General features: G+C 45.4%; 1 protein-coding gene across 3 annotated transcripts in view; it reads right to left on the bottom strand.

Moving 5' to 3' along the window:
* Positions 1-20,863, bottom strand: part of SERPINA10 (serpin family A member 10) — a 34,677-nt gene extending 13,814 nt beyond the window's left edge. For 2 of the 3 annotated variants that reach the window (XR_014224780.1, XM_082242770.1), the window contains exons 1-2: positions 10,283-10,991; positions 4,911-5,184 (exon numbers count right to left, since the gene is read on the bottom strand). Coding sequence is in view for 2 of the 3 variants with exons in the window: in XM_082242770.1 (XP_082098896.1) it covers positions 4,911-5,184; positions 10,283-10,982 (974 nt within the window). In the remaining variant the exon portion in view is untranslated. Of the gene's footprint in view, positions 1-4,910; positions 5,185-10,282; positions 10,992-20,719 lie in introns of those variants that run through there. The other variant, XM_082242771.1, reaches the window with a different exon arrangement.
* Positions 20,864-27,296: the final 6,433 nt, after the last annotated feature.

Below are 27,296 nucleotides of genomic sequence, written 5' to 3'. Positions count from 1 at the left end.
TCCAGTATAGTCCTGCTGCTTGAGGCCCTGGGCTCACAGAGAACAGGGATCTTGAAGGAGAAGTGATGCCTGGGATGAAGTACCAGAGGTGACTCTTCTGCTGAAGATCCCTTGGAGGGAAAACCCATGGAGAGCCAGGAAGATCACTGTGGATGCTGCTGGAGATCCCTTGGAGGGGGAAGTCATGGAGAGCCAGGGGGAATCACTGTGAATGCTGTTGCTACTGGATATACTGCTGCTTCTTCTGGAAAAGGTACAGGTTACTGGTTTCAGCTTAAAGGCCCTTTTAGCATGTCTATGGATGGACCCTGAGTCTGCAAGTCAAAAAGGGTATCTTGAGTTCCCTACCTGTTTATCCTATGTGTTGCTGTGAAGAATAAAATCTTTTAGGAAGCCCTTAAAGTGACTGACACATCCCCCACCTTTCAACCATGGACTCAGCCCTGGGAAAATGCTAGCTCACTCTGTCTCTGGGGGTAATCCACCTGCCTCCAGGGATCAGGGGGTTGATACATAAGGGAAATCCCCTCTTAGAAAGTTGTTACCCAAACAAGTGTCCCCTCTATTTTCGTTTGAGGTTAGGGCTCTGTGCAGGAGTTCCTCTACATAATACTGGTCAAACCATGTCTTTATGGAGCTGGTCCACACTGGTCAACCCATATCTTCATGGAGTTGGCCCACACTTGTCAACCCAAATTTTTAAGGCGTTTGTCCACACTGGTCAACCCATGTCTTTATGGAGCTGGTCCACACTGGTCAACCCATATCTATATAGAGCTGGTCCACTCTGGTCAACCCATGTCTTTATGGAGCTGGTCCACACTGGTCAACCCCTGTCTTTATAGAGCTGGGTCACACTGGTCAACCCATATCTATATGGATCTGGTCCACTCTGGTCAACCCATGTCTTTATGGAGCTGGTCCACACTGGTCAACCCCTGTCTTTATAGAGCTGGGTCACACTGGTCAACCCATATCTTTATGGAGCTGGTCCACACTGGTCAACCCATATCTTCATGGAGTTGGCCCACACTTGTCAACCCAAATTTTTAAGGCGTTTGTCCACACTGGTCAACCCATGTCTTTATGGAGCTGGTCCACACTGGTCAACCCATATCTATATAGAGCTGGTCCACTCTGGTCAACCCATGTCTTTATGGAGCTGGTCCACACTGGTCAACCCCTGTCTTTATAGAGCTGGGTCACACTGGTCAACCCATATCTTTATGGAATTGGTCCAAACTGGTCAACTCGTGTCTTTAGGGAGCTTGTCCAAACTGGTCAACCAATATCTTTATGTAGCTGGTTCAAACTGGATAACCAATGTCATTAAGGAGCTGATTCAAATTGGACCACCAATGCCTTTATCGAGCTGGTTCAAACTGGTTAACCAATGTCTTCATGGAGATTATTTTGTACACAGCTGTAACAGAAAAGGGTCTTCGCCAAAGTGTTACCACAAGGATGGATGAGTACAAATGTTGCTATTACATTAGCCACCCCCCTTCACTGAAAAAAACCTGGACTTATTTATTTGGAGGGAAGTCCATATACTGGTGTCATATAGTGTACCATAGATTTGGGTGACAATGATTACCAGCACAAAGGGGGTGAACCTACCTAGCGGAGACATAGACAGCTACAGTATATAAACTCTACAGGGGTTTTAATCCTTCCCTGGCTATCCAAACTAAAAAACAATGTTCTTACTTTACATACACTTTAAATAACTTGCTTTGTAGTGTACAATGGGGAAAATATATATTTGATCCTCTGCAGATTTTGTAAGTTTACCCACTCACAAAGAAAAGAAGGGTCTATCATTTTTATCATAGGTGTCTTTGAAATGATAGAGACAGAACATCAACCAAAAATTCAGAAAAAACACGATACAAATGTGATAAATTGAGTTGCAGTTCAGTGAGTAAAATAAGTATTTGATCCCCTACCAACCAACAATAATTCTGGCTCCCACAGACTGGCTACAGTAGGTGCTCATGTGGTACACAGATTAGTCCTGTCAATGTAAGACGGTGCTCCAACCGACAACTGTTTATGTCTATAAAAGACACCCGTCCACAGAATCATTTAGGTCATGGAAGCACATTAAGATCATGGAGTGGCCTAGCCAGTCTTCAGACCTAAATCCTATAGAAAATTTATGGAGGGAGCTGACATTTCGAGTTGCCAAGAAACCAGAGGCGTAACTAGAGCCTTCAGGGCCCCGATGCAAGAAAACATGAAGGGCCCCCCCAGATACCTGGCCGGGGCCCTTCCCTTCAAGCCCAGGGCTCTTCCCACTAATCCTGGGGCTCTTTACTCTCATTGCATGGCCTTTTATTACGGTCCCGCAGCAGGATCCTTTCACAAGTTCTGCAGTGGGCTCCCTTCCTGCAATCTTGGGGCCTCCCCACAGTGGTGCAATGCCAGGGCCCGGTCGCAAGTGTGACTTTTGCAATCCTGGAAGTTCACCCGCTGGTTTGCTACAGGGCCCCCTGGAGCATGGGGCCCGGTAGCAATCGCAACCCCTGCAACCCCTGTAGTTACGCCCCTGCAAGAAACCTTAAGGATTTAGAGAAGATCTGTAAAGAAGATTGGACCAAAATCCCTCCTGAGATGTGTGCAAACCTGGTCACCAACTACAAGAAATGTCTTACCCAGAGGCGTAACTAGAACCTTCAGGGCCCTGGTTTAAGAAACCATGAAGGACCCCCCTTCCCTTTAAAGCAGAGTTCCGGCCTCAAATACCTTTTTTAACTAAAAATACCCCTATAATACTAATCCATCGCCCTTTACAGAACCGCTATTCTCATACTTACAAGGTGTACGGTATTGGATTTTAGTCAAAATCTTACTTTTAAAAACGCTGTCTGGGCACGGCCATCTTGGATGTGGGCATCTGAAGCCGCAGTGTAATCTGTGTCCTTCTTCCTGATTCCAGGGAGTGTTCTGGGAGTTCTTCCTGATTCCAGCCTCCTGGGAGTGATGACAAACAGCTCCCAGGATGCAATGCAAAGGCAGAAGTGATGTCGGTGGCCGCGGCCACAGAGGGGGGAGAAGGAGGAAGTACAATCAAAAGTGCCCTTAAAATAAGGTAATGGACCCCCGAAAAAAATTGAAAATGCCCAATTGTTGATCATCATAGCGAGCACTCCAGGAATCACTAAAGTTGCAAAATAGGCCGGAACTCCACTTTAAGCCTGGGGCTCTTCCCTATGATCCTGGGGCCCTTTACCCTCATTGTGGGACCCTTTCACAAGTTCTGCAGTGGGCTCCCTTCCTGCCATCTTGGGGCCTCCCCACGGTGGTGGAATGCCAGGGCGTGAGTGTGACCTATGCGATCTTGGAAGTTCACCCACTGGTGTCAGTAGTTTTTATTTTTTGGAATTTTAATTGTATTATTTTTCATAATTTTATTTTATTTTTTTACAATGTCACTGACTATGACTCTGTCCATTCAGAAAAGGAAGGAGCTGGTAAATTACATATTTACCGACCCCTTCCTGGCTCTCTATTGTGACACATCTGCTGCAGCCGGCAGTAGAGGGAAGGGAGCACAGTGGGGGGCAGCACAGTAGGGGGGGGGGGGCCCGGGGGAGCACACAGGGGCCCAGAGACAGCAGAACAGGAGTGAACTGGATAGGAGGAGTGGCGAGGGCAGAATACAGAGGAACCAATCTCCTCCATTTTCCTCCTGTAGCTACAGGAGGAAAAAGGAGGACAGTGATTTCTCTACATGCTGCCCCCGCCGCCCCTCCTATCCAGGTGTACAGTGGAGCCACACGGGCCCCCTGGAGCATGGGGCCCAGTTGCAATTGCAACCCCTGCAACGCCTGTAGTTACGTCTTACCTCTGTGCTTGCCAACAAGGGTTTCTCCACCAACTACTAAGTCATGTTTTGCTTGGGGATCAAATACTTATTTTACTCACTGAACTGCAACTCCATTTAGAACATTTGTATCATGTGTTTTTTTTCTAGATTTGTTGGTTAATATTCTGTCTCTATCATTTGAAATATACATAAAAATGATAGACCCTTCTGTGAAGGGAGCCACTTTGGTTGGGGGGCGCGTGGAACCCAGCTTACCTTTGAGAGGTTGGGAAATCCCTTTCTCAGCTCCTTGGGCCCCTCTTATGTGAAAGTCTCCCTGTGTCTATTAGGGGCACAGGGTGACCAAGGAAATGATGGACAGCTACTTAATGGACACTGAGAATATGGTTTGGATTACTTCAAATGGGACAGTAATATTTATCATTGATATACCTCAAGGAACATATGAAGACTCTGTGACTCTGCCTATTGCCAAAAAGGGACTTCTCTGCACAGTCAGACTCATAGCAGATGCTAATATCATCAGCTCAACCACCTGTCTTCCACACATTGTTGATTGTGCTGATTTACTCATCTAATGTCTACTGTAGGGATGTGTTTACACTTATAACAATGTGTATTGTACTCCATAAGCTCGGTGACAGCAAGTCTGCTACTTAATTAACTCAAGTTAATTAAATCACTGTCGTCTGTTAGTTGTTGAAGGGGAAGTAGAATACTGTCTGTGTTGGTTGTTCCCTAGATATGTTAATTATATTTCTGTACACAATTTCATCTGCATATGATAATGTAATCAGGCACCTGACCTGGTGGGGTAATGTGATCAGGAGGGGGATGTCCTCCTGTGTGGTATATATTGTGTGTGAGTCTGTTCAATAAAACTTGTTGTTGTTCCAGATCTATACAAGCTAAGTTCTGGCTAGTTTTGTATGGGGGCGGCTGTAATATCTGATATCTATGTTCAGACTGGAGGAAGCGGTATTCTGATGGAAGCCCACAAGCACAGTGTGGGTCGCCATTCCATTACACCTTCATTTCTTTGTAAGTGGGCAAACCCCACTGTATATAAGTTTTATACCTGGATTTCATTTTATTGAGCCAAGAGGCAACAAGTTCACTTGACAATCCATCCTCTAAGGCATCGAAGTTGCCATCGTTCTGAGGCATGACGATCAGCATGTGAGCGCCCCCTCTGTAAGGAAGGTTCAGCACTGTGCAGGACAAGGACTTGTCGAACATGGAGGCCACCTTCTCCATTTTGAACATCATCGGGACTTTTACCGAAGTATACTTGTTTACGTAGAACGTGTCTGCGTTGGTTGACTCAGGTTTGAAAGGTGTCTGCCATTTACCTAGAAAAGGAGTTCAATTATTATTATTTATTAAACCTGAACTTCCAGCAAACAGCTAAATAAACTGATGAAATAAATATAAGAGAGCAATACACGTATTTAAAGCGGAGTTCCGGGCACAAAATCAACCTTTTTTTTTTTGTGCCCATCCGCTTGGTCTCCTTCACCTGAAAAGGAATTGGATAGTTAGGTATATTTTTTTTTTTACTCACCTTGTAATTGTAGATAGAAAATACTCACCTATTCTCTACTTCCTCCCTCTGTGCCGCGGCTCCGACGTCACTTCCTGTCTTGCGATGATTCCTGGGAGCTGAACGTCATCGCTCCCAGGAATCAATGCGACGGCACCGGCCCCGCTCGTCACTTCCGGGGCGACGGCGCATTCCCTGCTAAACAGCTTCTGGGCATGCCCAGAAGCTGTGGAGGAATGCGGCGCCGCACCGGAAGTGACGAGAGGGGCCGGTGAAGGTGCATTCTGGGAGAAGTAGACACGGAAGAGGACGCAGAAGAGGATCGCGCCGGCTTCAGCTGCCCACAACAGAGATGGCAACGCTGGAGAAGAAATTTTATAAGTGAGTATTTCTTCTTGCAGGTAAGTGCGAACCGGGACAGTACAGAGGCTAGCCATTGTGGAATGTACTAGCCCTGACTGTCCCGGGGGTATGTTTATTGAAAAAAAGTTTTCGTGCCCGGAACTCCGCTTTAATTAAGTATTCTCTGTCCACTGCAGCCAACATCCTTGGCATTAGAATAACTCTTCTGCCACCTGCGACCTGTTACATTGCTTTTGGCGCCCCTAATAGAGGTGAAAGCATAACCCTGTGATCCTGTGTTCCAGAGCATAGGGTGTACCCTTGTCTCATTGTCCCGACACCAATCCAGAGGGCTAGTAAATGTAAAGAGGAAAGGATTGCCGCTACTCCCGACCAGCCCAGGTAAAAACAATATGGACAGACCTCAGCCTACATGTCTCCACCGAACCACACCTTTTTTAGTGAATGAATAGGTGTATAATGTACCCCATACTCATTCACATAGGGATAAGGGGGTGGGGTCTGGGGGCCCCTTTATTAAAGGGGGCTTCCAGATTCTGCTAAGTGGACCACAGGGCCAGGATTGGGTGGAAGAGGTGCTTATCCCCATCAACATAGAGACAAGGTGCTTTGAGGGGGGAGCAGAGCCCCCCTACCCCAAAGCAATTCCTCATGTTGAAGGCATGTGGCCTGGAATGGTTCGGGGGGGGGGCGCTCGCTCTTCCCTCACAGCTTTCCTGGCCTGCCTGGGCTGCATACTCGGATACGTTTTAGGCATAGAGTTACCCTTAAAATCCATACCAGACCCAAAGGGCTTGGTATGGATTGGGAAGGGGGGGGGACACCATACTATTTTTTTTCTGCAATTTCGACTGCCAGCATTATTTTGTTTACATTTAGCTGTCAGTGGGGAAGCCCACTGACAGCTGATGAGTCACCGGTTGTCAAGGATGCGGCGGTCGACTTCCCGGCCCGCTCCTTAACCACTTCTGGACTGGAAGATTTGCCCCCTTAATGACTGGTAATGATTAAGCACACAGTCAGTGTGTGAAACGCGTCTACCTTGTCACGATTGTCATATTTGGATGTCCAGTCAATAAACCTGGATTTTGACTCAACCTGGAGTGCTGCCAATTCCTTTTCTTTTATTAACCACTTCTGGACTGGAGGATTTGCCCCCTTAATGACCAGGCCATTTTTTGCGATTCGGCACTTCGTTACTTTAATGGGCAATTGCACGGTCTTGCGATTTTTCGTTTTTTTTTTTGCGCTATGAACAAAAAAGAGCGACAATTTTGAAAAAAAAAAAAAAACAATATTTTTCACTTTCTGCTATATAACATTCCCAAAATAAAATTTAAAAATCTAATTTTTTTCATCATTTTAGACCAATTTGTATTCTGCTACATATTTTTGGTAAACAAAAATCGCAATAAGCGTATTTTGATTGGTTTGCGCTAGGGGAAAACTAGGGGAAAGATTTATGTAATTTTTTTTTTTACCAGTAATGGCGGCGATCTGTGATTTTTTAACGGGACTGCGACATTGCGGAGGACAGATTGGACCCCTAACTGACATTTTTGACACTGTAGTAATGTCACTTTAGTGACACTACTACAGTAATAAGTGCTAAAAATATGCACTGTCACTGTAATAATGACACTGGCAGGGAAGGGGTTAACACCAGGGGTGATCAAAGGGATAAGTGTGAGCCTAGGGGGTGCTTTCTAACTGTGGGGGGGGGGTGGACTTGTGAAATCAATACAGGTACCTGTGTTTCTAAATAGGGGGCTCTGTATTAATGGCTGAGAGAACAACGGTCTGCTGTGTTTTCACAACAGCAGACCGCTGTTCTCTCTTTGCGGGGAGAGATCGGGGGTGCTCGGCAGCAATCGAGGCCGCCGGCCGCATGGATTGGCTTCCCCGCTAACGAGCGGGCACGTGCGCGCCCCCAGGATCGCTCCCGCGGTCCACTGTATAGGTACTGCGATTCTCTGGAACCTGCGGACCTGCCACCGTATAACTGCGGCAGCAAGTGGTTATTAAAGAGAAAAAGTCGGCAAGTGGTTAACAACCAGCTGTTTTCCGCACATTTTTCGTCTGATCCTAATTCGAATCGTTGGAATTATTTAGAAAATGAATATACAAAACAATATTAAACAAATTTCAATTAAATTCGTTACTATTTAATTCAAAAATTTGGATACATTTAAATCTCTGAATACCCAAAAATTTGTTTGTATTTAAATTCTGACCGAAACAAATTACACATGTCTAGCACCTCCTACAACTATAATATGAATGTGATATCTATATGAGCATGCTTATAAAAAAACATCAAATGCACCAGAAAAAAACAGAACCGTTGTTTGGAAAGATGCTGGGTTTATCTTTTTGTTTCTGTTCTCTGCTGCAGTAGCTATTATTATTATTATTTTGGGCTCACTGGTCAATATAAGGATAGGAATTATTAGCAATAAAAGGGGGCACACCAGCCTTCTGCATTATCATTTGGCAACATTAATTGTTAAAATAGATACAAATATACTCACAAAAGCCATATAAATTGTAGCCAGGGTTTTTTTTTTTTCAGTGAGAACGTGGAGGAACACATTTCCAGCACCTCCAGCACTGAATGTATGTAATAGCAAGGGGTGCTGGAGTGGTGCTGGCTGCTAGGGGATCTATTGCCACTGGGGGGATCTATTGTTGTAGTGGGTTCTATTTAGGGATCGGCCGCAGTTAGGAGCCTTTCCGATCCAGTCAGGGATCGACCGATTATCGGCAAAGCCGATATATCGAGGGCCGATCTCCACTTTCCCCAATATATCGGAATCGCCCCCGGAGGTTACCGATATTGCTGATATTTTGGGAAAGTTCTTGTACCGGAGTGATGGCTGCAGCTAGAGGCATCACCCCGGTACCGACGTCCATAGCCGACAGTCGGCTGTCTTGTAATGTCAACTGATGTGGCTGAGAAGCCGCTCGGCTGTCATTACAAGGAGCGGGAGGGGACGTTCCCCCCCCCCCTCATTTCCGCCGCTAGCCCGGGTCTCCCGTCCTACCGCGAGTCCTGGACAACCAGCCTGCATGGCCGCCAAAGACCCGATCAAAGCCGCATTCGGCTCTGATTGGGTCTCCATGTAAAAACCCGGAAGTGATGTCATAACTTCCGGGTACTCGGCGCCAAATTAAAAAAAATTACAGCATTCAAAACAGCCAAACTTGGCATTTTGAATGCTTTTAAGTGCAGAGGAGGGGTTTGGGGTCTTTTAGACCCCCAGATCCCTCCACAATAGTGCCTGTAAAAAAAATAATAATATTTTTTTCTTAAATGTACGAAAATATTGGCCAATATTGTCCGATACGGATATGCGATGACTAAAATATCGGTATCGGCAATAAAAAAAACGATATTGGTCGATCACTAGTTCTGGGTGGTGCAGGAGGGTTTATTAATGATGGCTGCTAGGGGATCTACTGTCGCTGGGGGGATCTAATGTTGTGGGGGGTTCTATATTGATGGGGGGTCAATAGTGGCTGGGAGGGATATACTGTTGAGGGAGGAGTCTATTTTTGCTGGCTGCTATGAAATCTATTGTTGCTGACGGGGTCTATTGTTCCTGGGTAGATATTTTGTTGCAGGGGGTCTATTGTTGCTGGGGGGAACTTATGTTGCTGGGGTGGGTCTATTGTTTCTGGCTACAGGAGACCTATTTTACTGCCTTTCTTGTATTGTATACATTCCATAAAAATGACTTAGCACCATCTGTTCTGTAGTCTCCAAAAAGGGCAGTACTGGGAGATGGGTAGGGGGAGGAGACAAGGGATGGTGCTCAGAGGTGGGTAGGGGGTGGAGGCAATGGGCGCCTTGGAAAAGGTGAGTACCTGCACCTATTCTCTGAGAAGAAAAGCCCTGGTTGTAGCATATAGTGTGACTGGGACCTCAGTGGCTAGAGCCAGTGATGGCGAACCTTGGCACCCCAGATGTTTTGGAACTACATTTCCCATGATGCTCAACTACACTGCAGAGTGCAAGGCATCATGGGGAATGTAGTTCCAAAACATCTGGGGTGCCAAGGTTCACCATCACTGGGCTAGACCAACGAAATCGAAGACCTGGGCAACAAACCACAACAGATATACAAGCTAACATGTTTCGAGGGGTGTACCATCTTCTTCAGAGCTCTGAAGGTCTTTTATTTGGTTGGTCTATCTACCAATGTCCAAGTATTTATATATGCTACAAGCTATTTGGCTTTTCTGAGTATATTTGTATTTTTTTTTTACCAACAAACGGTGCCTATAAATAATACACAAGGTTGATACACTCACTTTTTTCTCCTATTTTTGTCATTTAGAACTAAAGAGAACAATCTGAAGGGGACAGTGAAGCCTGAAGTTTATCTGGACACCGCACTGAATATTTTTTTGCCCCTAAGTCCTTTTGTTCAAGCCGGTGGATTTTGCCTCATACTATTTTAGGGCAGATGTAGTGTTTCTTTTTAGGATAGAAATTTTGTATCTATAACATTTCCAAGACAGATACAAAGCCAAACCTTTACCTTTGAAGAATATAAAGTTGAGAAGCATCATTTTCGTCTGGGGGTCAATTTCATCCTGAAGTTCTGAGATTCTGCCCCTTGTCTTCATTCTGATCAGGTCTCGGATGTTCTCTATAACGAAGCGGTCATGAAAGTCAACACTTTGGAAATCCACATCGAAATATGTCAGCGTCTGGTTGAGAAACTCCTGGTTGATGTCAAAGCTCTCGTGTAGAAGAGCCAGGCTTCCTATGTCTAGAGAATATCCTTCGCTCTTCATGATGCCTTCTTTCAGATCCTTCAGCAACATGTGCAGTAAGTCGGGGTTCTTCTGCTTCTTAAAGGGCTCCCAGCCGAGGCCACTCAGCAGCTGCTCATGCGTTATTCCCCGAGACCCCAGAGTTAGAACACCTAGAAGGAAGGAAACACTAAGTGGAGAGAAGAAGATGTTGTTGTCGTGTTTGTCGGCCGTTCTTCTGTAGAGGTTGAAGCCAAAGTTGTTGTTCATGTTTGATATGTTGAGTGCAGAAATATCCTCTGTGACATTAAGAAGGTTTAGGGTGGGCTCCTCAAACAAAGGCATTTTCTCCTGATGGTGTTTGTCCTTCCTGGGTTTCCCTTTAGTGGGCTGATGGGCCAAGCATAGGCCGAAGAGGAGAATGAAAACAAAAGTCCACCTCATGGTGCAACTTATATAGCTGTACCGAAGGAAAAATATCATTAATAAACCATGATAGATAGACAGACAGACAGACAGACAGACAGACAGACAGACAGGCAGATAGATAGATAGATAGATAGATAGATAGATAGATAGATAGATAGATAGATAGATAGATAGATAGATAGATAGATAGATAGATAGATAGATAGATAGATAGATAGATAGATAGATAGATAGATAGATAGATAGATAGATAGATAGAAACACTATATTGTCAAAAGTATTGGGACACCTGCCGTTACACACACATGAACTTTAATGGCATCCCAGTCTTAGTCCGTAGGGTTTAATATTGAGTTGGCCCACCCTTTACAGCTATAACAGCTTCAACTCTTCTGGGAAGGCTGTCCACAAGGTTTAGGAGTGTCTATGGGAATGTTTGACCATTCTTCCAGAAGTGCATTTGTGAGGTCAGATACTGATGTTGGACGAGCAGACCTGGCTCACAGTCTGCGCTCTAATTCATCCTAAAGGTGTTCTTTCAGGTTGAGGTCAGAACTCTGTCCTCCACCCCAAACTCGCTCATCCATGTCTTTATAGACCTTGCTTTGTGCACTGGTGTGCAGCCATGTTGGAACAGGAAGGGGACATCCCCAAACTGTTCCCACAAAGTTGGGAGCATGAAATTGTCCAAAATGTCTTGGTATGCTGATACCATGAGACTTCCCTTCACTGGGACTAAGAGGCCAATCCCAACCCCTGTAAAACAACCCCACACCATAATCCCCCCTCCACCAAATGATTTGGACCAGTGTACAAAGCAAGGTCCATAAAGACATGGATTAGCGAGTTTGGGGTGGAGGAACTTGACTGGTCTGTCCGGACCTCAACCCGATAGAACGCTTTTGGAATGAATTAGAGTGGAGAGTGTGAGCCAGGCCTTCACATCCAACATCAGTACCTGACCCTACAAATGCTCTTCTGGAAGAATGGTGAAACATTCCCATAGACACTCCTAAACCTTGTGGACAGCCTTCCCAGAAGAGTTGAAGCTGTGATAGCTGCAGAGGGTGGGCCAACTCAATATTGAACCCTACGGGACTAAGACTGGGATGCCATTAAAGAATGGTGAAACATTCCCATAGACACTCCTAAACCTTGTGGACAGCCTTCCCAGAAGAGTTGAAGCTGTTATAGCTGCAAAGGGTGGGCCAACTCAGTATTGAACCCTATGGGCTTAGACTGGGATGCCATTAAAGTTCATGTGTGTGTACAGGCAGGCATCCCAATACTTTTGGTAATATAGCGTAGATAGATATAGATATCCAAAACATTTCTTTATAATATATATATACTGTAGGTATATTAAACTCTTCACGCCAGCGGTACGCATATATGTGGCCTCTCGGTGGGTGGGACTTAATGCCGAGAGGTCACATATATATGATACATATATATATATATATATATATATATATATATATATATATATATATATATCACCCTGCACACTCCCGCCACAGTTACCAGCGGCTAGCTAAAAGCTCACTATCTCTACTTGTGATCAGGAGCTTTCTGATTATGTAACCGCTGTGACAGCCAATTGCGGCATCAGAAACCTCTTAAAGGGCCGTGAGGCACTGGCATTAAGGGTCAACTTAAATATTATGATGTGCTCACAAACCTAAACCATGTGGACGTGTTGTAGAGAACTAGCTATGAAACAGAACAGTAGATAAAGACATAGCTAGTTAGATACATAAATATATTAACTGATTGATGGTAGAGGCAGTGCAAAGGGGGTGCACAGGTATGCTATAGCACCCCCAACATTTCATCAAGCAACAGAAGTCAGCATTTGTAAAATGGGCCCCCAATGGTCCATTAGTCATCGATGAGTTGTGCACAGCAGCCAATCTAATTTCTTGCCCCGGGGACCAGACATTTTCCCCGACTCATAATCATCTTGGGCACTGGTCCCCTCCCTTCCCCTAAGAGTTATCCTGCCTCTGGAGCCAATGAGAGGTGACCAAACTGCTGGAAGTGTCCCCTCTTCCAATAGGAGGCATCCGCATCACACAGGCAGTGATGTGGACACCCCAAAGAAGGACCCCAGGTAATAAACAGAAGAAGAGAGAAGGATTGTCAGGTGTCCGGGGCCTTGGGTAAATAAAATGGTCATCTAAGGACTCTGAGAGGACCCGGCCATTGGAAGTGTCACCTCCACCAATTGGAGACATCTGCATCACACAGGCAGTGACATGGATGCCCAAAGAAGGTCCCCAGGAAGTAAACTGATGAATAGAGAAGGATTTTCATGTCACCGGGGCTTCAGGTAAAAAAAATGGTCACCTGGAGCCTATGAGGGCATCCGGTCATTGGAAGTATCAACTTCACCAATAGAAGGCATCCGCATCACACAGGCAGTGACATGGACACCCAAAGAAGGTCTCCAGGAAGTAAACTGATGAATAGAAAAGGATTTTCATGTCACCGGGGGGCTTCAGGTAAAACAAAAAAAATGGTCCCCTGGAGCTTATGAGGGCCCCTGGTCATTGGAAGTATCACCTTTACCAATAGGAGGCGTCTGCATCACACAGGCAGTGACATGGACACCCAAAGAAGGTCCCCAGGAAGTAAACCGATGAATAGAGAAGGATTTTCATGTCACCGGGGGCTTCAGGTAAAAAAAAAATGGTCACCTGGAGTCTATGAGGGCCCCCGGTCATTGGAAGTATCACCTTCACCAATAGGAGGCATCCGCATTGCACAGGCAGTGGCATGGACACCCAAAGAAGGTCCCCAGGAAGTAAACTGACGAATAGAGAAGGATTTTCATGTCACCGGGGCTTCAGGTAAAAAAAATGGTCACCTGGAGCCTATGAGGGCCCCTGGTCATTGAAAGTATCACCTTCACCAATAGGAGGCGTCTGCATCACACAGGCAGTGACATGGACACCCAAAGAAGGTCCCCAGGAAGTAAACCGATGAATAGAGAAGGATTTTCATGTCACCGGGGGCTTCAGGAAAAAAAAATGGTCACCTGGAGTCTATGAGGGCCCCCGGTCATTGGAAGTATCACCTTCACCAATAGGAGGCATCCGCATTGCACAGGCAGTGGCATGGACACCCAAAGAAGGTCCCCAGGAAGTAAACTGACGAATAGAGAAGGATTTTCATGTCACCGGGGCTTCAGGTAAAAAAAATGGTCACCTGGAGCCTATGAGGGCCCCTGGTCATTGAAAGTATCACCTTCACCAATAGGAGGCGTCTGCATCACACAGGCAGTGACATGGACACCCAAAGAAGGTCCCCAGGAAGTAAACCGATGAATAGAGAAGGATTTTCATGTCACCGGGGGCTTCAGGAAAAAAAAAATGGTCACCTGGAGTCTATGAGGGCCCCCGGTCATTGGAAGTATCACCTTCACCAATAGGAGGCATCCGCATTGCACAGGCAGTGGCATGGACACCCAAAGAAGGTCCCCAGGAAGTAAACTGACGAATAGAGAAGGATTTTCATGTCACCGGGGCTTCAGGTAAAAAAAATGGTCACCTGGAGCCTATGAGGGCCCCTGGTCATTGAAAGTATCACCTTCACCAATAGGAGGCGTCTGCATCACACAGGCAGTAACATGGACACCCAAAGAAGGTCCACAGGAAGTAAACCGATGAATAGAGAAGGATTTTCATGTCACCGGGGGCTTCAGGAAAAAAAAAATGGTCACCTGGAGTCTATGAGGGCCCCCGGTCATTGGAAGTATCACCTTCACCAATAGGAGGCATCCGCATTGCACAGGCAGTGGCATGGACACCCAAAGAAGGTCCCCAGGAAGTAAACTGACGAATAGAGAAGGATTTTCATGTCACCGGGGCTTCAGGTAAAAAAAATGGTCACCTGGAGCCTATGAGGGCCCCTGGTCATTGAAAGTATCACCTTCACCAATAGGAGGCGTCTGCATCACACAGGCAGTAACATGGACACCCAAAGAAGGTCCACAGGAAGTAAACTGACGAATAGAGAAGGATTTCCATGTCACCGGGGCTTCAGGTAAAAAAAAAGAAATGGTCAGGAGCCTATTAGAGCACCCGGCCATTGGAAGTGTCACCTTCACCAATAGGAGGCATCTGCATCACACAGGCAGTGGCATGGACACCTGAAGAATGACTCCAGAAAGTCAACAGAAGAAGAGAGAATGATTGTTATTTGACTGGGGCAGTGGCGTAGCGTGGGGGGTGCAGGGGGGGCGGGCCGCACCGGGCGCAACATCTGGGGGGGGCGCATCCGCAGTGTCACTCTCTGACTCTGACATACACAGTTCACACACTGTCTGCGGCTGCCTCCATCTTTAGGCTGGGATATGTCCAGCGTGGCTGCCCTATGGCTGAAAATGGCGGGTCGGGTCTAGACTGTGTCTCAAATGCCCATTGGTCAGTGGCGGCTGGTGCGTTGGGGGCGCTGCCCCCCCCCCCAGCAGTGCCCCCGGCCCCCTAATCTACATGCGGGGCACCGGAAGCATGGAGTTCAATGGGGGTTTTTTTTTTTTTAATCACCTGATTAGAGCCAGAGGCCACCCATTATGAGACCCACTTCCTGATTGGCCGAAAGGTTACTTTAATTACATCAGTATTTTCATAACAAACAATACATGTGCTTAGGGGGTAAGGGTTTCTTTAACTAATCTAGTGAAAGAGACTCGAGTGCTAAAATCCCGCAGGTTAGGGGGCGCAAATTACTTGCCTTGCCCCGGGTGCTGACAACCCACGCTACGCCTCTGGACTGGGGTCATCTGGAGCCAATGAGAGGACCCGGCCATTGTGTCACTTCCACCAATAGGAGGTGTGCACATCATGCAGGCAATAATGTGGACACACACAGAGGGATCCCAGGAAGTAAACAGAAGAATAGAGAAGGGTTGTCATGTGACTGCGGCTTCTGGAAAATAAAATGGATATCTGGAGAAGATTATTTTTTTTCAAACCAGGGGTTTTAGTTAGAGGGGAAGGGGGAGTTGCTAATATCATTGTCCGCCATATTGGGGAATATTTTACTCCCAAAAATCTCTTCTTTAGTTCGCCCCCAGAGTCAATTTTGTCAAAATAGAAAAAGGAAAGGTGGAACACTACAAGTCAGACACCGTAACGCAACACCTATTTTTCAACCACGCCCACAATTGTGTGGCACCCCCCCCCCCCAAAAAAAAAATAAAATAAAAAGCTCTGGACCCGTAATCGATAGATAGATAGATAGATAGATAGATAGATAGATAGACAGATAGATAGATAGATAGATAGATAGATAGACAGATAGATAGATAGATAGATAGATAGATAGATAGATAGATAGATAGATAGATAGATAGATAGATAGATAGATAGATAGATAGATAGATAGATAGATAGATAGATAGACAGATAGATAGACAGATGTCAGTCAGGGGTCCGATCTGTCAGCCGCAATGTCGCAGTCCCGCAAAAAATCGCAGATCGCCGCCATTACACGTAAAAAAACAAAACAATAAAAATGACATAAATCTTTCCCGTAGTTTGTAAACGCAATAACTTTTGCGCAAACCAATCAAAATACGCTTATTGTGACTTTTTTTTTACCAAAAATATGTAGCAGAAAACAAATTGGCCTAAAATGTTAAAAAATTATGATTTTTAAATTTTTTATTGGGAATGTTATATAGCAGAAAGTGAAAAACATTGTTTTTTTTTCAGAATTGTTGCTCTTTTTTTGTTTATAGCACAAAAAATAAAAAACGCAGAGGTGATCAAATACCACCAAAAGAAAGCTCTGTTTGTGGGGAAAAAAGGACATCAATTTAGTTTAGGTACAGCGTCGCAACGACCATGCAATTGTCCGGTAAAGTAACGCAGTGCCGAATAGCAAAATAGGGTCTGGTCAGGAAGGGGGTAAAATCTTCCGGGGCTGAAGTGATTAAACAACATCATGAAGAAACAATGAGTTATAGAAAGATAGCTTATCATAGACTGAGGAATAACAAAGAATAATGGTGTGAATACATGATTAGAATATCGCCCAATCATTCGACCACCGACTTTTGAAAAAGTATTTGTCGGTCAAAAACGTTGCCAACATACACGGTCAGAATATTGCCCGACCGTTGCCCGCCGACCATGGAAACAGTGTTCATCAGTCGTCATGCGTGATGAGGTTATACAGATTTAAACTGAACGACCTCAACACCAACGTATAGAATATCGTTCAATCGCAAACGAGATGACAGAATTTTTTGGGTTTTTCAAACTGTATTTTTCGTTCACAATAATGAATAATAATTGATAATTAATATGATGATATCGCTCATTGATGGCTGGGCATTAACGAGTAGAATATTGGCCGATCGCTCGCTGAACGGAAATTTTCCGCCTATTTTCTTGTCGTGTATTCCAGCCATAAGAGCAACAAGCCAAAAAAATAAAGCGGGGTACACACTAGTAGAAAATCTGCCGAAAATTCCCATCCGAAGTAAAATCGTACGATTTTCGGCTAGTGTGTACACAACTTTCAGCAGCCGATGCGGACATTTTTCAATGAAAAAAACCGGAGGGACAAACAACAAAATTTTTATCGTCCTTCCCCAGCATGGCCAATTTTTGTTTAATGTGTATGCAACAGGGCCATCTTTAATATCGATTTGACCCTGGGCAAACATGTTCTTGGGCCCCCCTCCCAAATCCACTTATCAACTCTTTACAGGCAGTGTGGGCTCAAGGGGCTACTTTGGGCCCCACAACAATGACTGGGCCATAGGAAGCCGCCCCTTCTGTCCTGCCTTAAAGCGGAGTTCCGGGCACAAAAACAATATTTTTTTTTTTGTGCCCCTCCGCTAGGTATGCCTCACCTGAAAAGGAATTGGATAGTTATTTATTTATTTTTTTGTTTACTTACCTTGTAATTGAAGATCGAAGATACTCACCTCAGAGTACTTCCTCCCTCGGAGCCGCGGCTCACCCCGTCACTTCCTGCCTCGCTATGATTCCTGGGAGCTGAACGTCATCGCTCCCAGGAATCAATGCGCCTGCACCGGCCCCGCTCGTCATTTCCGGGCGACGCCGCATTCCCCTGCTAAACAGCTTCTGGGCATGCCCAGAAGCTGTGGAGGAATGCGGCGCCGCACCGGAAGTGACGAGAGGGGCCGGTGCAGGCGCATTCTGGGAGAAAAAGACGCGGAAGAAGACACAGAAGAGGACCGCGCCGGCTTCAGCTGCCCACAAGAGAGATGGAAACACTGTGGAAGAAATTTTATAAGTAAGTATTTCTTCTTGCAGGTAAGTGCGAACCGGGACAGATCAGAGGCTATCCATTGTGGAATGTGCTAGCCCTGACTGTCCCGGGGGTATGTTTAGTAAAAAATGACTCCTGTGCCCGGAACTCCGCTTTAAAGACAGCCCTGGTATGCAGTACGTCCGCGAAAAATGGAATACGAAAGACCGCACATGATCTGAAGTTGCTGACAACCCGGAAGTCTAGGAACAAAATGGAACGGAAGTCTAGGAAAAAAATCGGACGAGAAATTTCGTGAACATTATGCACTGTCAACTAAAAACGGAGGCGTCGGGCGGGACCTGTGATGCGGGATGTCACTACGGAGTGAAGCAGCGGTCATCTTGTTGGTGGTCAAACATTTCTGGCAGATAAGCTCTTTTTACTCTTATTACCTGTAAGCATTTATTTGGCATAAGGAAATTAAATGGTGGTTCATTAGGTATTGCACTATGGTTTTCTTTTTTGCTTTTTTCTGGTATATATGAGTGATCAATCTGCCTTCTACGATCTGTATGGAGTCGCACCTAATTGGCTTGATCCTGGAATCGCTGAGGATTTCTGGAGGAGCAGTTTGGTGGAACCTTTGAGCCTTCTTTTATTAGTGGGACGATAAGCGGCAGTGTGATTGGGGTTGCTCTCTCTCTCTGGTGGTGGTGGCACTTCAAGGAGACCAATCAGCTGGACCCTACCTATACCTGGACTTTTTATATAGCGCTGCTTTTCAATTTGATACTGTTTTTATGTTTTATCCAGCATATGTGCAGCAGCTGTTTTATATTTAATAGACCCAAGCACAGTTTTTTGTTTCATTTTTTTAAGTGTGTACGAGCCTTAGGAATTCACACTTAGAATTAGGTTAGGTATAATAATGTGATAGATAGATAGATAGATAGATAGATAGATAGATAGATAGATAGATAGATAGATAGATAGATAGATAGATAGATAGATAGAGAGAGAGAGAGAGAGAGAGATAGATAGATAGATAGATAGATAGATAGATAGATAGATAGATAGATAGATAGATAGATAGATAGATAGATAGATAGATAGACAGATAGATAGATAGAGAGAGAGAGAGAGATAGATAGATAGATAGATAGATAGATAGATAGATAGATAGATAGATAGATAGATAGATAGATAGATAGATAGAGAGAGAGAGAGAGAGAGAGAGAGAGAGAGAGATAGATAGATAGATAGATAGATAGATAGATAGATAGATAGATAGATAGATAGATAGACAGACAGACAGACAGAGAGAGAGAGAGAGATAGATAGATAGATAGATAGATAGATAGATAGATAGATAGATAGATAGATAGATAGATAGATAGATAGATAGAGAGAGAGAGAGAGAGAGATAGATAGATAGATAGATAGATAGATAGATAGATAGATAGATAGATAGATAGATAGATAGATAGATAGATAGATAGATAGATAGATAGACAGACAGACAGACAGAGAGAGAGAGAGAGAGATAGATAGATAGATAGATAGATAGATAGATAGATAGATAGATAGATAGATAGATAGATAGATAGATAGATAGATAGATAGATAGATAGATAGATAGATAGATAGATAGATAGATAGATAGAGAGAGAGAGAGAGAGATAGATAGATAGATAGATAGATAGATAGATAGATAGATAGATAGATAAACAATAAGACCCCGTTCAGACAGGGGCGACACGACTTGATGGAGCGACCTGTGAAGTCGCGGTGTACGCTGTGCAGCGCGACCTCGGCGCGACATCCACGGACTTCATATCATTGAGGTCAATGCAAGTCGCCTCCAGGTCGCCCCAAAGTAGTACAGGACCCTTTTTCTAAGTCGGAGCAACTTGTGTCGCTCCTATTGGAACGGGTCCTGTGCTAATCAATGGCGAGCGACCCACCGCGACTTGTCAGGCGACCAAGTCGCCTGACAAGTCGCGCTAGAGTGAATGGGGTCTAATTTTCATAATCATGGTGTGTACAAAAACAAATAGTTACAGGCTGAAATAAGAGACAAGTCCATTCACACTAGCGCGGCTTGTCAGGCGACTTGGTCGCCTGACAAGTCGCGGTAGGTCGCTCGCCATTGAATAGTACAGGATCCGTTCTAATAGGAGTGGCACAAGTCGCCCCGACTTAGGAAAAGGGTCCTGTACTACTTTGGGGCGAGCTGGGAGCGACTTGCATTGACCTCAATGATATGAAGTCTGTGCAAGTGGCGCCGAGGTCGCGGTACACGCAGTGCACCGAGACTTCACAGGTTGCCCCACAAAATCCTGTCACGGCAGTGTGAATGGGCTGTCATTCAATCATTAGAAAAGAAACAAATGAATCAAAACATAGAGCATATCCCCCCCCCCCCCAACACACACCCACAGCCCTATACCCACAGGCAAAAAAAAATCTATGATATTCCAATTCTACACATCACCCCATATTACAAATTAGGTAGAATTTTTTTTTCTTACGTTTCTGGTAAAGATGGAAACTCTTACCTGTGTTGTTCCTCTACAAAGTTTCAACAGATGCCAGAAGCTGGAGACCAATGTTCACATCCCCGGCAAATATTTGACAATCCAAAGTGTAAGGCTGGTCGTGTCCTCCTCTGTATTGATTAACTGATCTACACACATAGAATTTCATGACATGTCCCTCACAGAAACACCGTGTACCATCCACCTCCAGGCCCCTCCGAAAAGGGATGACCAAGGGCTGAATGTAAATCATTGCCATAGATCCAAACAGACCACCACATCCTGAGAAATATGCCACCCAAAACTCATGATGGATCACTTTTTTTTTTTTATTTATCTATGTCAGGGATCATGGTGGCAACATTTTTGCAATGGTGTTCCCAACTCTAAAAAAAATGTGAGTGATAAAAGAGAAGCAATTATATTGTCCCCAGAAACCGACTCTGCTTCCGATATTATTTTACTAGTCTAAGTTAGAGAATTGAAAAAAGACTTCTTAGGAGACCTTTGCGGTGAGGGTGACGTCACGATTCTTCAGGCGGGAAATTCTCAGAAAGATGACGTTCCAGCATAGAGGGCAAGAGTGTCTTCTGATGGGATTTGGGATCCTTATCATTACTGAGATCTTGCTACGAATGATTGTGACATTATTACCATCATAAGTGGATTTGGCATTTGGAAGGGAGTGTCCTCTTCTGCGAGTGTTTAAATACTGAGAATAGGAAATATTGCAGCGCTAGTATTAGTGAAATAGTGATAGATGATATAAATATGTGCAAAATTTGACACAAGTAGTGTGAACTTGTAAACATCTATATGCAAAATCAAGCAAATAATTATTGCAAACATGGTGAAATACTGACCAAGCATGTCTCCAGACCTAAACCCTATTGAGCATCTGTGGGGCACCCTCAAACGGAAGGTGGAGGGGCACAAGGTCTCTAACATCCACCAGCTCTGTGATGTCATCATGGAGGAGGGGAAGAGGACTCCAGTGGCAACCTGTGAAGCTCTGGTGAACTCCATGGCCAAGAGGGTTAAGGCAGTGCTGGGAAATATTGACACTTTGGGACTAATTTGGACATTTTGGACATTTGGACATTTTGACCTAGGGGTGTACTCACTTTTGTTGCCAGCAGTTTAGACATTAATGGTTGTGTGTTGAGTTGTTTTGAGGGGACAGCAAATTTACACTGTTATACAAGCTGTACACTCACTACTTTACATTGTAGCAAAGTGTAATTTCTTCATTGTTGTCACATGAAAAGATAAATAAAATATTTAAAAAAATGTGAGGGGTGTACTTACTTTTGTAGGATACTGTATATATATATATATATATATATATATAATGTTGTCTGTGTGGCATCCACCAAAAGTGCAACGTGCAAATGGATCTCCTCATATATCTAACGACGGTGATGCCAAGTGAGTAACCGCCACCGGTGAACAAAGTACATAGGGGGCTTACCAGATGGATTGGACCCAATAGAGTACATACTCTTTAGGTCTGTCTCATAGGTTGTCACTGTATTGCTGATGTCAAAATGCCTTCAGTACACGAAAAACCGACTTCACACACATCATGTCATCCGTATGATATAATCGATAAGTAACCTCAGGTGACCACAGCCAGGATGTCCACCACAGGAGCTCAATGGAATAAAAAGCTCACATAGTGTGTAGCAGTAAAAAAACATTTATTGTAAAATGGTAAGATCACTTACAGAAATGGTGATGAAAAAGCGCTTGGTAGAGATAGTCACAACACTTGTAGTTGACCCAGCGCGTTTCGTCTCAAAAGACATCATCTGGGGTCAGTCCAGTGGCAGCTGGTGCGTTGGGGGAGCAGGGGCACCGCCCCCCCTATCCATGCGTCCGGCCCCCTAATCTACATGCGGGGCGCTGGACACATGGAGTTCAGTAGGGTTTTTTTTAATCACCTGATTAGAGCTAGAGGCTCTAATAGGCTTCAGAAAAGGGTGGACCTGGGGTGCAGAGCCGCTTTCTCCAGCAGCTGGTCTCTCCCCCTCTCCCTGCTGCCAGCTTTTACCTGCTGAGAAAGAGACAGTTGTCCCTCACTAATCCCCCTCCCAGCCATGGCTCTAATGTTAGAGATGCTCCTGAGTTTGTCATCTCTGTAACTTTGTTTCTGTCTCTCTGATCCCGGAGATCCAACTGCCCAGCCTGTATATTTTTTCATCTCATCTTCATTTTTATTTATTAACTCAGTTTTGTCTTCTAGATTTAGCAGGAATTATATGAGTTATGTTGTATTTGTGTCTGCTAATAATGATTTATTTTTATTTTTAGTGAAATATAGCTTTAATATTTTCTTGGCCGGGGGGGGGCTGTCTGTACAGGGCCCCCCGATTTCTATCAGCAGCCCTGGGGACAGGAACCCACCTTTTAGGGGCAGTGTGTTAGCACGGGGAAAGGTTCCAGTGGAGGGGGGACACAGTAGGGACTGTTCGCCTGTGCCGCAGTTAGGAGCCTTTCCGATCCAGGTAGGGATCGACCGATTATCGGCAAAGCCGATATATCGAGGGCCGATATGCACTTTCCCCGATATATCGGAATCGGCCCCGGAGGTTACCGATATTACCGATATTTCGGGAAAGTGCTTGTACCGGAGTGATGTCTGCAGCTAGATGCATCACCCCGGTACCGGCGTCCATAGCCGACGGTTGGCTGTCTTGTAATGACAACCGATGCGGCTGAGAAGCCGCTTGGCTGTTGTGACAGTACTAACCATCACTATGAGTGAAAGACAGATAATTAATGGTTTGGATTGCTTCACGTGGGACAGTAATATTTGTCAACCATATCTTCATATAGAAATATGAAGATTTAATACCACCTTACACAGTGTATTCCATGTGCTTGTCTGTGAGAGAGACACACAGACTGTCATTGGCAGACTTCCCTATTGTTTGTGTATTGGGAGGGAATGTGGATTGTGCCTGTCTCATTGTTAAATGTTAATGACCTCACATTGTTCTGTCTGCCTTAAGATAAGCTTTTTATGGGATGTATATGTGTATGTGGATTGGCTGCTAAGGGGGAGGGGGGATTGTCCCACAGTGTATATCTTTGTGTACACTGTATGGGAGTGAAAAACTCTGTTTTCATTGGATTGTGAATGTCAGGGCCTGTTTTCAACAAGGTCCACCTGGGCGGTAACCTTGTGGGGGAAAACTGTATAAAAACTCTGTTTCTTGTTCAATAAAGTTGAGTTATACTTCACCCTCAATCTAGAGTCCTCTCTCTCATTGGGGGAATATGCTACAAGGGATTGCTATGTCCTTCATACTCCCTTGGATAATCACTAAGCTCTTGTAAGAGCTTGTGTAAGAGCTTGTTCCTGTTCCTGCTGCCCTCTCTGGGGAAAGAGAGGTTCACCCACTGGAACCTGGAGCCTTGTCGTAGGTCCAGGGTGGGTAGGAGATGGCGAGACCCCAACCAAGTCTGAGGCGGTTATGGTGTTTGGTGGAGTGCTTGGAGCCCTCGGGAAGCACTAGGAGCATCCGTCAATGGAGGTACCCGGTCGGGGTGCTGGTTGATCCGTTACAGCTGTCATTACGAGGAGCGGGAGGGGACGTCCCCCCCCTCCCACGGCTCGTCAGGGTCTCCCGTCCCACCAGGAGACCCGGGCAACCAGCTGTCATGGCCGCCAAAGACCCGATCAAAGCTGCATTTGGCTCTGATGGGGTCTCCATGCAAAAACCCGGAAGTGATGTCATGACATCACTTCCGGGTACTTGGCGCCAAATTTAAAAAAATGACAGCATTCAAAACAGCCAAGCTTGGCGTTTTGAATGCTTTTAAGTCTTTTAAACCCCCAGATCCCTCCACAAGAGTACCTGTCAAGTAAAAAAAAAAAATATTTTAAATGTATGAAAATATCAGCCCATATCGGCCGATACCGATATGCAATGACCACAATATCGGTATCGGCAATGAAAAAACGATATTGGCCGATCCCTAGATCCAGGTGCCTTGTTTCCAGACCTCCTTCAAGCCACCTCCTCGGTCAGATGTTGTCGGCATCGTAAGTTGTTCCTCTGCTAACTACAAAGACTCTGTTGCCACCTTGTCTGAACTTTGATACCACATTTCTGCATTCTCTCCTCTCTGGGTACCCAGTACCTGACCCTCCCCGCATACGCACACTTTAATCTCCCACCGCTGACATCGGATGTCCAGGAATCACACCCAAAGCGACTCGCTAAGCCTGGAAGTTGCTTGAAGGCGGAGGAATGAGAAGAAAGTTTACTTTTGGAAGGCAAAACCTGCTGTGATCCAGCCTTCAATACCGCCAGCCACCACTAGAGGCACAAAATCCAGATGGCTGGGAATATAAAAATATTGCATAGAGTCTGGCACACTCTACAGTGATTACCACACACTTCTGAGAATCCTTGTGTTATCAGTTCTTCTTATTGCCCACACACACACCCACACACACAGCACATACAATCTATGGTAACATTCCACCATCTGAAGCTTGTCATCGAACTGTTTTGCCGAACAACCATACACTCATGCACACACCTACTCCTTTACACACACCGGCACTAATCTGCATGCAATCAACAGCCAGTCAATGCAATTTTACAGAGATTAACAGCAAATTTATTTTGAGCATACTGGCACTGGTAACACAATGCTCCAATCTCTATAGGTGTATAAATTCTTAGCTTAGTACACAGAAGACACGGGAGTCATTTTAGAATATAACATCTCTAGTTGGGCACAAAGAGATGCAAGAAAAAAAAAATTACATACAAAATTTGACTATATTATGATTGCCATTTGACCCATATCCCGGGAATAGTTTTTGGGGGGTCTATACTTGGGAAACAACTGTCCCGGCAGTAGGGCTGGGGCATTTAGCTTTTTTAAGTTTCACCGCTGCACTGCACAGCGCAGCGACTTTTATAGAGCAGAGGAAGGTTTCCTCAACTCTGATGTGCAGTCACTGTTTGTACTATGCAGGTCTATACTGGGAGGGCTGTACTGTGAAGGAAAGGTCTGTATTGGGGTAGGGGTCTCTATTGGTGAATGGAGGTCTGTACTGGGGGAGAGGTCTCTATTGGTGAATGGGGGTCTGTACTGGGGGAGAGGTCTCTATTGGTGAATGGAGGTCTGTACTGGGGGAGAGGTCTCTATTGGTGAATGGAGGTCTGTACTAGGGGAGAGGTCTCTATTGGTGAATGGAGGTCTGTACTGGGGGAGAGGTCTCTATTGGTGAATGGAGGTCTGTACTGGGGGAGAGGTCTCTATTGGTGAATGGAGGTCTGTACTAGGGGAGAGGTCTCTATTGGTGAATGGAGGTCTGTACTGGGGGAGAGGTCTCTATTGGTGAATGGAGGTCTGTACTGGGGGAGAGGTCTCTATTGGTGAATGGAGGTCTGTACTGGGGGAGTGGTCTTTGTTGGTGAATGGAGGTCTGTATTGGGGTAGGGTTCTCTATTGGTGAATGGAGGTTTGTACTAGGGGAGAGGTCTCTATTGGCGAATGGAGGTCTGTACTGGGGGGTGGAAGTCTGTACTTGTGGCAATGTATGTACTGGGGGAGAGGTCTGTATACTAAATACAGAGGTCTGCACTGGGGGAGGGGTCCATGGTCTGTGCTGGGGTGGAGGTTTGCACTCGGGGGGAAACATCTGAACAACTGCACTGGTGGGAGGGGGAGGGTCTGTGGTCAGAACTGGGGGGGGGGGAGACTGTACTGTGAAGGAAAGGTCTGTTCTGGGAAGAGGTCTCTATTGGCGAATGGAGGTATGTACTGGGGGGGGGGGGGGTGAAGGTATGTACTGGGGGAGAGGTTTGTACTGAATAGAGAGGTCTGCACTGGGGGGTCTATGGTCTGTGCTGGGGTGGAGTTTGCACTTGGGAGATAAGGTCTGCACTGGGGGGGGGGGGGGGTTTGTACTGGGGGGGGGTCTGTACTGGGGAGGGGGGTTGGTCTGTTGTCAGTACTGGGAGGTGAAAGGGAATATCCCTTGGTAGGTATACTTCTGCTGGCCAGCCTCCCATCAACCTGTAAAGAATTTATGAGAACTCGGAAATAAGACATCAAGACAGGTATGCCAAAGAAAACCCCCCCTTGGTAGAAAATGGGACTTTTAGGGGCCAAGAGGGGTTCTTCTTTGCTATATATTTGGGATGTTGGCCATATAACACCTCGCTCTACCTAGATGAGTGCCTCTTCTATCAAGACAGGTATGGTCTTTCAGGGTGTTTTCACACTTGGTGCGATTGCCTGGTCCGAACCCGAGTTCGATTGCTCCCCCCTCCCCCTGCCCCCGATGGACTGTGTTCACATTTGATTTTTGTATCCGAACCGCGGTACACTTGTGTCATCATGCTGCAGCTGGCGCATACTCATGTTGCTTGCAACCGCTGTAAACGAGAAGGTGCCAAAATGGATAGAATTGCTCGCTTTGGTATGATTGCGTTCTCATCAGAAGCGAACCGTACTGGAGTTCACATGAACCGTACCCCAGACCACCCTTTTTAAGTGAACTCGGGTACGATTCGCAGGTGTGCACCCGAGTTCAAAGACAGTGTTCACATCATCAAAAAGAACCAAA

This window comes from Pelophylax lessonae, assembly GCF_965119305.1.
Source record: "Pelophylax lessonae genome assembly, chromosome: 13".
NCBI lineage: Eukaryota > Metazoa > Chordata > Amphibia > Anura > Ranidae > Pelophylax > Pelophylax lessonae.
This window is presented reverse-complemented; position numbering and strand designations above follow the sequence as displayed.